The 12,690-nt window shown below is 39.9% G+C and overlaps 1 protein-coding gene across 1 annotated transcript; it reads right to left on the reverse strand.

Annotated features, from left to right (window-relative positions):
• Positions 1-9,688: 9,688 nt before the first annotated feature.
• Positions 9,689-11,182, reverse strand: LOC130471904 (uncharacterized). Its single transcript, XM_056842261.1, has 2 exons — positions 10,355-11,182; positions 9,689-10,294 (listed from the first exon to the last, which is right to left on the reverse strand). The coding sequence occupies exons 1-2, from the start codon at positions 11,180-11,182 to the stop codon at positions 9,689-9,691; spliced, it is 1,434 nt and encodes a 477-aa protein (XP_056698239.1).
• Between the last annotated feature and the right edge of the window lie 1,508 nt (positions 11,183-12,690).

The following is a 12,690-nucleotide window of genomic DNA, read 5'->3' on the forward strand; positions in this document are numbered from 1 at the left end:
CCGGGTGTCCCAAGGGATTTGTTGGAGGTTGGGATGGTCCCCAAGGAGAGCCTCCCCATGGAAACTACCCCCTTCGGCCCGAGTATGCTTGGCCTCCCTATACCGATGCTTTGGGTCCCGATGTGGACCCCACCTACAATTTCAACCCTTTTACCGACGAAGAGGCTCGTGCTCATCGTCTTAAAATGGATGAGTATTGGAGGCTTTATGATTCGAAGGGTAAAGGGAAAGACCCAAGCACCTCTTAGGGTTCACTCCACTTCTCCCCCATCTTATATTGTGATGGTATGCTTGTATTTAGCTTGGGGGGAGAAGTGTGACGTGGGGGTTTTCTTTGAGGAGTTGTTGATTGTTGTTGGTGTTTGTTGATCTTCTTGCCACTTTGAGTGGTTGTGTATATATGATGAGCTTATGATGGTTTTTGGTTGTTTTGGCCATTTGGCCCTTGTGTACTAACATTGTCTTAGCTATTTTTGAGTTTTATTTCTTAGTATGTTTCTTTGGCGTGGGTTCACATTCTCCACCATTGCCTAGCTCGTTGATCTTTTGGTGAGTTTGTTTGGTTTTCCGGTTCTTTACGGGACTTGCTCCCACGGCATCTCGGGTAAACTCTTTCTAACTCACATGCATTCTTTGGGACGGGCATATTTCTTGTGGGGCATTTGGTTGGATGGGTAGCTGTGCCCCTCCATGTTTTGTTTTGGGCCTTGAGGACACGGCCTAATTCAAGCTTGGGGGGAGTTTTGATTTGTGTGGTTACTTTGTGATTCTTCATCCGATTGAAATCATGCATTTTGTGTGCATTGTATATATCTTTTATGCTTTCTTTTCTTAGTTTCTTTGATTTTAGTTTGTTTTGTTTTCTTTTTGCTTCCTTTTAGTTTCCTTATTTTCATTTCTTTTCTTTTCTTTCTTTTCTTCCTTTTTCTTTCCTTTTTCTTTGTTTTCCTTTCCTTTTTGTCAAGGCAAGTTTTTCTAGATTTTAGGCATTGTTCTTGATTTGGGCATAATAAATATGGAACTTGTAGGTTAGAATGCTTATATTCCTAATTGGTAGATGTGTGCATGGTTTTCAGTGTCTTGGTTCGAGTCTTGGATTTAGGTGTTAAGAAAGTCGGTTAGAACTTTGGGTAGCATGAGCCTTGAACCCTTGGTTTGCGGTAAGGCGGTGTCGATCTCTCTAGTGACTTGAAACCGGAGAGGGTAGTATTTTCTCCCATTTGTGAGGATCATGTTCATTTTAGCCCAAACACATGTATACATATATTGAGTGGCATGGATCCTTGGCATTGACTTTCTCATATCCCGAATTTGACTTGTTCCTTCCCGAGACCGCGACCGAACTACTTTAGGGGACGATAGATGCATTTCTTTCGGTGACTATTTTTCTTTTTAGTTTAGGACATTATTTTCTATTTTTCTCATATATTTTTGTTTGCATTTGCCCCCCTTGCTAGCCATTTGTGCCTTTCCCCTTCATTTCTTATAAGCTCATTACAAGCCTAATAGCCTTTGTTTTATTTTCACCCTTAGAAGTGATAGTGAAGCTTTGTGTTATGATGCTTGATGGTTTTGAATGATTATGCAAAGTTGAGGAATGATTGTTATTGGTTAGAATGGAAAAGTTTGGGAAATATGTTGTAAATAGTGCATGAATAAGCAAAAGCAAAAAGAGAAAGGAAAGTTTTGAAAAAGCCAAAAATAGAGAAAAACAAGGCAATGAGAAAAGTTTCAATTGAAACGCAAAAAAAAGGAGAAAATCAAATCAAGAAAAGTTCAAAAACAGTTTTAGTTTAGTTTTGTTGTTGAATAAGCTTGGGGGTACCCCAAAATAAGTGGTATGAGTTTGTTTTGGTTCGATTTGCTAGAGTAAGTTCATTTTGCGCTTCACTTTAGGTTTGAGCACCAATTTCCAAATTTGTTCCATACCCTCACCCCTAGCCTATACGATACGCCTTAAAAAATTCCTCTTGACCCTTTTGAGTTGAGTCTTTGTCGGTGGAGGGAGGATTTGGTCAAATTTATGGAATGGGATTGTCATGCTAAGATGTCGGGTAACCTTCTCTTCTCCCTTGAAATTCTTGTCTTCCGGCGCCTTCGCGGCGTCATGAGAAACTATTCTTAAGGGTGGATGGGATCTAGAGATTTGACGTGGTATGCTCGGTTGAAGGGGAATTGATAAGTGCGAACCCTTAGCTCTCTTTGCTTGGCACTTGAATCCTTTACTCGACTTAGGACATTGGTTAGTGTGCATTTGTTTATTTGATTAGTAATATTAGCATTCTTTTGTGCTCGTTCCATAATAAAGGCCCTTTTCTTGAATTTTGATGTTTTATTTTTCTTTCTTTTCTATTTTCTTTTCCTTTCTTTCTTTTCTTTTCTTTTCTCTTTCTTTTCTTTCCTTTTTCTTGATTTGTTTTCCTTTTAGGTCTTGCCTTGATTGTGTTTTTGGAACAGTTATGGGTGGTTCTCTTTGGAAACCCTTGCGAGAACCCACTCGCCCGAATGAGCGATTGTGGGGTTTAAAGAGCTTGTTGCATGCGCTTAAATGCAACCGTGATTCCTACGAAAGTGAGTTAGGTTGTATATTCTTGTAGTTCTTATTTTTGTAGTTTTTAGAATCTGAATAATTGCTCATTCTTCCCTATTTCGTGCTTAGTTTGCTAGAGACTAGCAAATGCCAAGCTTGGGGGAGTTTGATGAGCGACATTTATGTCGCTCCTAGCTTAGGATTTCGTGTTAGTTTATTATGATTTTTCGAAGTTTTTATAGTTTTTCGTAGTATTTTTATAGTTTCTTTCCATATTGTGCATTATAGGTGAATATTGTGGAATATGATGGAAAACCAAGTAGATTGGAGCAAAACAGAGGATGTGCGACCGAACAGATAATTTGTGCGCCCGAACAGTGAAGGAGTGGTGGACTCAAGGATAATGCAGATATGTGCGACCGAACAACTCTTTGTGTTCGATCGCACAAGTGCCCCTTGTGCGGTCGTGCTCTGTACCACGATCGCACAAAATGGATTTTCGAGGCAGAATGTCCTCAATTTTGATGTTCGATCGTACGGCTTTTCGTTCGCCTGCACAAGAATTTTGTGCGCCCACACAATTTATTTGTGCGACCACATTAAAGACTTTGCGAATATTGGCTAAGTCAGGTCTGTTCGATCGCACATAATTTTTGTGCGGTCGAACATGACGAAGGAATGCAGTCTTCGCTTTGTTTGCTCGCATGGAGATTGAAGTGTGCTAGCACCAGCTTTTCCTGTTCGATCGCACAGGGGGTCTGTGTGACCGAACGTCGACGCGAGCTCCGATAATTCGAATTTTAGCTTCTATTTGGGGAAACTTATAAATAGCATTTTCGTTTAATTTTCATTATCATTCAATTTTAGAACTTCTTAATTACACTTTTCAGAATATTAGAGAGAATTTCTTAGTTTTCAAGCTTTGCTTTGAGGAGAGAGAAACTCCATTGGAGGAAGCTTCAAGTTGTAAATCTCTTCAACTCTTTAATTCTTTTGCAATTTCAATTCAATTTTCTTTATGCTTTGCTATTCTTCTTGAAGTTTTGATTTCTTAATGCTTTGATGTTAGTTTGATTGATGCTTAATTTTCCTTTGATTTCTCAATTGAATTCCTAGTTTCTTGATTCTTTTCATTCAACCTTTCAATTCCATGTCTAGTAGCTTTGAATATTTGAATTTCCTAGTTAAAAGCATAAGTAGTGAGTAGATTCTAGTTAGGGATAGTGTAGACACCTAATTTGTGTCTCCCCATTGGGATGATGACGATACCATTATCCTTGTTAGGTAGTTGGAGCAACTCCGTGCCGAAATTCCAATTGCTAAAAGCATGTCCAAAATTCAAGAGCCAAAATCCAATCCCCGAGGTCGTTCCCCTTCCGGAACTCGGTACAAAATACAAATTCCAAAGATCAATTTCAAAATTCAAATACATCCTCACCCAATGGACTATCCCATTGGTTTTACAAGGCCTTTTCCACTCAAAATTATATAAGGAAAGTCAAATTCGGGCGCCGACCCACAAAACCTAGCAAGCCAGGCCTCGTCCCGTAAAACCGAATTCAAAAAACCCAAAACGGCTTGTTTTTAGACGAAAACTAAGCCTTAATCCCCAAGAAATCACTACGTGCCAATTTCGTACAAGTCGTATAATCGTACAACAATACAATCCAAAAGCAAGGACGGCATCTTTCCGTCCTTTTGGCGGCATCCGCGCCACGTCACCAGCGCTGGGCGCTGCCAGCTGCGCGCTGCGCTGGAAATGGCTGGCGTTTAGCAGCAAACTCTCCTATAAATACCCCTAATTCTGAGCAGTTTAGGGAGGCCAAATCGACATACAACGTCGTAATACAAAAATTGCACCTCAAAATTCAATACAAAAGTCAATACAAAATCCTCCAAAAACACCATACAATCTTCAAGCTTTAAGCAATTGGGAGTTCTAATCGGAAAGCTTGCCTAAACCTAACTAGGTAATTCCGAATCCCAACCCTAATCTATTCAATGTTGTTTTGATTTTCTATTTCAAAATGATTAGTAAGTTGGCATTTTTACTCTTAAAAATTTCACTTGCAACAATCATACATTTCTTCAAAATCCAAACTTTTCAAAATACAAAAATGCAAACTTTCAAGATTCAAGGATGTTCAAAGTTGTTTGTAATCACTTCTTTGAACTAGAATCATTTTCAAACATGGAGTAATCAAAGATGATGCCTTTCTAACTTTTTGATAGGCGTATTTTCCGTCGTTGATAGAAAACCGCCTATGCAAACAATATTTATAAAACCACTACAACTACCGGCAAGCGGCAATCAAAGGGATCGTCCCAAAGAAACGGTGAATTATCGAGTTGGAAGTCAATCTAGTTCGAACAAAGGTTTGTTTTGAATTGTCACTTTTTAAGAGTCTAAAACAAATAAAGAACTATGTAAAATTGAATCAAGGAAGGGGAAATGTTAGGGAGTCGGGGATAGCCTAGGGAAACCGGGGGAAATCAATTCAACTATTTAGTAATGGTGATCATGCAACGAAATAGTGATTAGGCAAACGACATCTAAAGACGAACCCGCCACCTCTCGGATAGGGAACGCTAAGCGTCTAATCCACGGAAGAGCTTTCACCTAATCCTAGACTAAACTAACTAGCATATAATAGGTACCGCCATTTGACCAACACAAGATAGGTCCACAATGTCTTGCCAAACCTATCCTATGGTTCCACGGAAATCTAATCGAATAGCATTTGCAACTACCACTCAACTAGCATGGATTTCCTATCATCAAATCTTGTTTAATCACATGAATCAACCAACAATCAATAATCTATTTCCCCTAATTCATCCCCTAGTTTCTCCCCTTTCCCTAACCTAAAACTACTCACTAATCATCCTAACAATCAAGCTATCCATTAGTTCAAAACTAGCTATCATGAAATTAAAGGAGAAGAAGTAGAATCAAATCAAAAACTGAAAATCCAAGTAACAAGCAAAATTGAAATCAAGAACTCAAGGTATTGAGGAATTGCAAAACAACAATCAATTAAGCAAGTGCAAGAATTAAAGAACTAAGAATTCAATTGCATAAAGAAGAGAAGAGTTGAAGAAAATTACTGAATTGATGCTTGGAATTAAAGAGTCTCTCTCTCTAGATTGAAGAACAAAATCACAAAACCTCTAGAATTGAAAGTGTAAAAATATGAAATGTAAAATATGAAAAACGTCAAATGAAAATAATCAAAAATCCTATTTATACTAAACCCAAAAAATAAGAGTTTTAAACTCGAAAAGTGAATCCCGCGCAGCCGTGCGAGCGGGCAGACCCAGGTGCGATCGTGCTGTGCATCAATGCGAACGGGCCCTGCGACGATTCTTCTCCCTCGTGCCGTGAGAACGTGCCCAACAACCATGCGATCGCACGGCTGTAACTTGGCTAAATCTCAGAAAATCCTCGTGTGCTCGCACAGGAATTTAGTGCGAGCCCACCGAAATTCCGTGCGAGCGGGCTCCTCTGCGGTGCGATCGCACATAATCACTCATAGTTCCTGCATCAATTTTGCGGATTTGTGCGAGCACACAAATTTGAGGCACGAGCGCACACACTGCCTTGACTTTTGGAGCCAACTCTGCAGACCCGTGCGAGCGCACAAAATGTCCGTGCGATCGCACGGCACCTGCTCGATCAAATCTCAGTTGTTTTTCCATCATTTTCAACATTATCGCCTGAAAAGCACAAAGATGGAAAAGGGGAATAAAAGAACAGCAAAACTATATAAAACTAAAAAAAAAGCATAATAAAACTCTATAAAATCCTAGCCTAGAGCGACATAAATGCCGCTCATCAAACTCCCCCAAGCTAAACGTTTGCTAGTCTCTAGCAAACAAAACTCTACTAGGGAAGAATGAGCAACCTATCAAGTTCTAAAATTTACCAAAATCGAAATCTAGCAAATCTAATCAAGGCAAGACTAAAAATGGAAAACGCAAATCAAGAAAAGAGAGAAAGAAAAGAAGAAAAGAAAAGAGAAGAAAAGAAATTAAACTACAAAATCCAAGATGGGGGCTTTATTATGGAACAAGTATAGAAGAACACTAATATTACTAATCAAATAAATGAGTACACGCTATCTAATGTCCTAAATCGAGTGAAAGATTCGAGCATCAAGCAAAGCGAACTAAAGGAAAACACTAGTCAATTCCCTTACATCCGGGCATACCACGTCAAAACTCTAGATCTTATTCACCTTTGAGAATAGCGTCTCGAGACACCGCGAAGGCGCCAGAAAATCAATATTAGGCTACCCGACATCTTAGCATGACAACCTTGTTCCTTAAGCTTGACCAAATCCTCCCTCCACCGTCAATGACTCAACTCTAAAGGGTCAAGAGGGCTTTTAGGGCGTAACGTATGCTAGGGGTAAGGTGTGGAATAAATTTGGCAATTTGGTGCTCATACCTAAAGTGAAGCGCAATAAGAACTCAACTCAAACATAATCAATCGAAAATAAAATTTTCCACTTATTTGGGGTACCCCCAAGCTTATTCAACAACAACTCTAAACTACAACTCTTTTTGTTCTTTTTTCCTTGATTTGATTTTCCTCTTTTTTTTGTGTTTCAATTGAAACTTTTCTCATGCCTTGTTTTTCTCTATTTTTGGCTTTTTCAAAATTTTAATTCTATATTTTTTTTTTTGCTTTTTGCATCAATTATTCACTATGTACAACACTCTTCCAAAACTTTGTCATTCACACCAAACAACATTCATTTCTCAACTTTGCATATTCAATCCAAAACATCAAGCATCATAACTCAAAGCTTCACTATCACTTCTAAGGGTGAAAACAAAACAAAGGCTATTAGGCTTGTATTGTGCTCATAAGAAATGAAGGGTCAAGGCTCAAATGGATAGCAATGGGGCAAGTGCAAACAAAAACATATGAGAAAAATAGAAAATAAAGTTCTAAACTAAAAAAGAAAAATAGTCACCGAAAGAAATGTCTCTATCGTCCCCTAAAGTAGTTCGGTCGCGGTCTCGGGAAGGAAATGGTCAAACTTGGGAGACAAGAAAGTCAATGCTAAGGATCCATGCCACTCAAATGAATATATGTGTGTTTGAGCTTATTTTTTAACATGAATCTCACAAGGGAGCAAATACCATTCTCTCCGGCTTCAAATCACTAGAGAATTCAACACCATCTTACCACAAGCCAAGAGTTCATGACGCATGCTACCCAAAGTTCAACCAACTTTCTTGACACCAAATCCTAGACTCGACCCAAGACATTAAGAACCGTGTAAAAATCTACCAACTAGGAATAAAAGCATTCTAATCTACAAGTTCCAATTTTATATGCCCCAATCAAGAATATTGCCTAGAAAACCTAGAAAACTTGCCTTGACGAAAAAGAAATCAAAACAAAAAGAAAAGGAAGAAAATAAGAAAACACACCAAAAAGGAAACAAAAACAAAGAAAAAGAAAAGAAACTAAAAATCAAGCTAAATCAAACTAAAAACAAAGAAACAAACATGTATTGGTATGATTTCAAAGCAATGAGCATCAACAAGTAGGCATCCACAAACAAAACTCCCCCCAAGCTAGAATTAGGCCATGTCCTCAAGGCCGAAAACTGAGCAAGGAGGGGCATAGCTACCCATCCAACCAAATTCCCCAACATGATGTATGCCCGACCCCTAAAGAATGCAATAGAGTTAGAAGGATGTTACCGGAAGTATCGTGGGAGCAAGTCCCGCAAAGAACCGTTAAAACCCGAACAAACTCACCAAAAATGGACGGACAAGGCACAAGGTGGAAAGTGAGAACCCACCGCAAAGAATCATACCAAAACAATGCTAAAAAACAAGCAAGAAAAATTGTTAGTAGACAAGGGCCAAATGGCCAAAACACACCAAAAACATCATCAAAGACTCATCATCATCATATATACAACCACATGAAGTGGCAAGAAGACCATCAACACCAACAAGCTGCAAAAGATCCCAAGCAAAACCCCCACTCCGCAATTCTCCCCCAAGTGAATTGCAAGCATACCATCATATCAAGATGGGGGAGAAACGGAGGGAACCCTAAGAAGAAGGACCCGGGGCATGTGCCTTACCCTTTGCATCATAAATCCTCCAAAAGTCATCCCGCTCAAGGCGATGGGCACGAGCCGCATCGTCGGTGAAAGGGGTGACATTGTAGGTGGGGTCCACGTCGGGCCCCAAAGCATCGGTGTAAGGCGGCCAACCATATTCGGGCCGAAGGGGGTAGTTTCCATGGGGAGGCTCTCCTCGGGGACCATCCCAACCTCCCATGTACCCCCTAGGCCACCCGGTGAAATCCTCGGGCCAACCTTCTGGCCGATCAACCGGTGGGGGATTGGGATACATGGGGTCACCTCGGTAGTCACTCCCGCCCATCATGGTATAATCATAAGGAGGAAAAGAGGGAGGAGTGACTCCGGGTTGGGATGGGCCCGTCCAATACGAGTAGGTAGGTGTACGCTCCTCATTCCAACTAGGGATGGGCCCTTGTTGGGGAGGGTGATAGGGATAGTTGACATAGGGGGCAAAACATGAAAATTGTACACCCGCCTACTATAGTAGGACGAGTCAAAATCGGGATAAGAATCCCCCGTGCGGCTTCCTTGTGAAGCAAGAGAAGCCAAGGTGTTAGCTTGGTTCGCTTGTCCTTGTAAGATAGCCGCAAGGGTGGATTGCAAGCCTTGGAAATCAAAAGGAGAGGAAGAGGAGGACATACCACCCTCATTAGGGGAAGGCTCCAAGATAGGAGGACTACGGGGAGGACCATGGGGAGGAGACTCCGGATTGGGTGGAGGAGGAGGAAGCCGCTGTGCTTGGGCAATGAATCGCGGGTCACGGGGAAGCAAGTACCGGACATTAGGAGTCCAAGAAGTGATGGCGGGATTGGGGAGGATGCACCAATCTCGCTGCTTTACCATCCAAATATACTTGTCGTCCTTGGTGGCCTTGATCCACTTGGCATTGGAGAGTGTCCTCAAGTCAAGGAACTCCCCTCCGGGAACCTCATCCAACTCAGCTAGGGTGTGCTGATAGGGATCACCGGGGAGTGCCCTCAAGAGAAGAGTGAGCATTCCTCCTAAGAGAATATCCCCACTAGTCGGCTGCCCATCCCGATGCTCAATGATTCGGGTGATCAACTGATAGGCGTGTTTTACTTGTTTTTGGCAAAATAGACCTGATTGCAATTGGCAAGATCTCTTGCATTAAATTGTGACAGTCATGGGATTTCAAGCCTGTTAATTTCAAGTCTTTCATCGAAACAAGCCTCTGGATATTGGAGGAATACCCGTGAGGAACCTTCACGCCATGTAAGGACTGACATAAAACCCTTTTCTCCTTTTTAGATAAAGTGTAACAAGCTGGAGGTAAATAATTGCGTTTTCCCTTCTTTACAGCATCCAACTCCGGTCGAATTCCCAATTTAACCATGTCATCCCTTGCATTTTTTCCATCCTTTGTTTTACCTGGTATGTTTAGAAGCGTGCCAATAAGACTATCAAATACGTTCTTCTCAACATGCATCACGTCAATACAATGTCTTACATCCAAATGTTCCCAGTATGGAAGGCTCCAAAATATAGACATCTTTTTGTAACAAGCTTGGCCAGTCGTAGCTTTGTATGGTTTTCCAAATACACAATTGATGTCCTTAACCTGTTCATAGACTTGCTTCCCTGTTAGAGGAATAGGGGCAGATCTATGCTCAGGTTTTCCATCAAATGCCTTTCAAAGTTTGCGATAGGGATGACTACGAGGCAAAAACACCCTAGTGCTCATGTATACCTGCTTATTACATTTCTCTAAATGAATTGCTTTTGTATCATTTTCACAAATAGGGCATGCTTTATAACCCTTTGTGACGTGACCGGATAAATTCCCATATGCAGGAAAATCATTAATTGTGCAATATATCATGGCACGCAATGTAAAAGTCTCTTGTCGATATGCATCAAACACAGGCACACCTTCATCCCACAACATTTTTAAGTCTTCAATTAGTGGTGCTAAGTACACATCTATGTCATTCCCAGGTTGCTTAGGCCCTGATATCAACAATGACAACTTAATGTACTTCCGCTTCATGGTTAGCCAAGGTGGCAAATTGTATATCACGAGCGAAACAGGCCATGTGCTATGTTGGCTACTCATGTTACCAAACGGGTTGATCCCATCTGTACATAATCCTAACCTCAAATTCCTTGATTCACGACCAAATTCCTCGAATTGATCATCAATATGTTTCCACTGTGGGGAATCGGCTACATGTCGAATCATTTCATCTTTTGTGCGCTTGTCAGCATGCCACGTTAAATTTTCAGCATCTTTGGCATTAGCGAACAAGCGTTTCAATCTCGGAACTATAGGCAGATACCATAGTACCTTGGCAGGTTCATTGGTAGCATCACCATTGTCACTCACCTTATATCGAGATTCCCCACATCTTGGACATTCTTGCAACTCATTGTACTCTTTTCGATACAACACACAATCATTAGGGCAAACGTGTATCCTCTCTGCATCCAAACCCATCGGACACAACATTTTTTTAGTATGGTATGTAGAACTTGCAAGCTCATTGTTCTCGGGGAACATGTCTTTTAGTTTTGCCATCAACTTTGTAAAACTTTTATCAGTCCACCCACCTTCTGCTTTTATCTGGAACAGACTTAGCACACTAGATAATTTAGTATACTTGGTGCAACCCTCATACAAAGGTTTTTCGGCATCACTCAAAAAACTATCAAGAACATGCGACCTCTCTTCTAAATTATCCTCCGTATCATGCACAAAATCATCTAGCTCATCATTTTCATAAGATAAATGATTGTTACTTAGATTCTCTACAGGATCCTCATAGTTATTGTTTGTCCTACCTGAAATCCCTTCACCATGCCATATCCATTCGGTATAATTCTTAGAAAACCCATTCCAAAATATATGATCTCGTAATTGACTTTCTGTAGACACCGTAGTAATATTGCCACAATTCCTACAAGGGCAACATATTTTACCCCCCTCCTTTTTGTGTTTCAATGCAAATTGAATAAATTCCTCAACCCCTTGACGAAATTCAGGCGTAGTACGTTTTCGTGAAATCCAACTTCTGTCCATCTCTAACCAAATACATATCTCACATATATCAGCTCCATAATTATTTCACAAAAAAAATTCATACATACAAAATGCATGACTTTTTAGTTTATTGGTCCTTATTACTCCAATCATGAACATATATAAGAGATTATGATATATAATTTTATTTTAAATAAAATGATATTTAAAATAACACTTGTAAAATAACCACCATCATCAAAAGAGAAGAAATAAAAGGAGAATAGAAAATAAAAGAAACTTTACCAGATTAGGCTGCCAACAACGAATAATTCACTTTTGCACTATGGTATGGAATTGCACTCTTCTGAGAATCCCAATAGTAAGATTTCAACCAATTGAGTGCCTGGATATGTGAATACAAGCAAGACATCAAGAAAAATAACCAATTGAGTGCCTGGATATGTGAATACAAGCAAGACATAAAGAAAAATAAACAATTGAGTGCCTGGATATGTGAATACAAGCAACAAGTTATAAGGTTGTTCTAGTAGTGGTGGTTTATATAACAGATGTTTCTTCTCTTTTCTTTGTTATTATGTTGAATTATCTTCAACCTTCTCTAATTATAAGTTAACTAAGCCTATTTTATTTGGGGATAAATGCACTCAGTTTTGAAATAACATGCAAAAGAAACAAATTGAGATGAATCCATTTGTTTTCCTGAACATGCCTGGATAGAGATTTCGCCTCTGACAACTATTCAAGATTTCAAATACTCAGTTTTGACAGCAAAAATCTGATTCCGTACCAGAGTATAATACAGTTGCAAGATACAAGTAATGAACTTTGTTATTTACCTATAGGCCCAATGGGATATGGTGAGTACATGACACCATAGTAATAAACTCAAGCAACAGTTTGTTGCAGCACATGACAAATCAAACTGTGAGTATGACACCTAGTTAATGACTCAGTCAAGTACTGGAATTTAATTTTGAAAAACCGAATAGATACTACTGCCTAAGAGTGTACTCAGCCCAGGCAAATATCAGTTTGCAGAAGTT

The sequence above is a fragment of the Spinacia oleracea genome, chromosome 4 (genome assembly GCF_020520425.1).
Source record: "Spinacia oleracea cultivar Varoflay chromosome 4, BTI_SOV_V1, whole genome shotgun sequence".
Taxonomy (NCBI): Eukaryota; Viridiplantae; Streptophyta; class Magnoliopsida; order Caryophyllales; family Amaranthaceae; genus Spinacia; species Spinacia oleracea.

What these genes read in the sequence shown, in the direction of transcription:
- LOC130471904 (XM_056842261.1), bottom strand. Translation starts at nt 11,182, where the DNA reads ATGGCAAAACTAAAAGACATGTTCCCCGAGAACAATGAGCTTGCAAGT. An exon ending in TAGAGAAATGTAATAAGCAG is followed by an intron (nt 10,295 to 10,354) that starts GTATACATGAGC and finishes AAACTTTGAAAG; the next exon opens with GCATTTGATGGAAAACCTGA.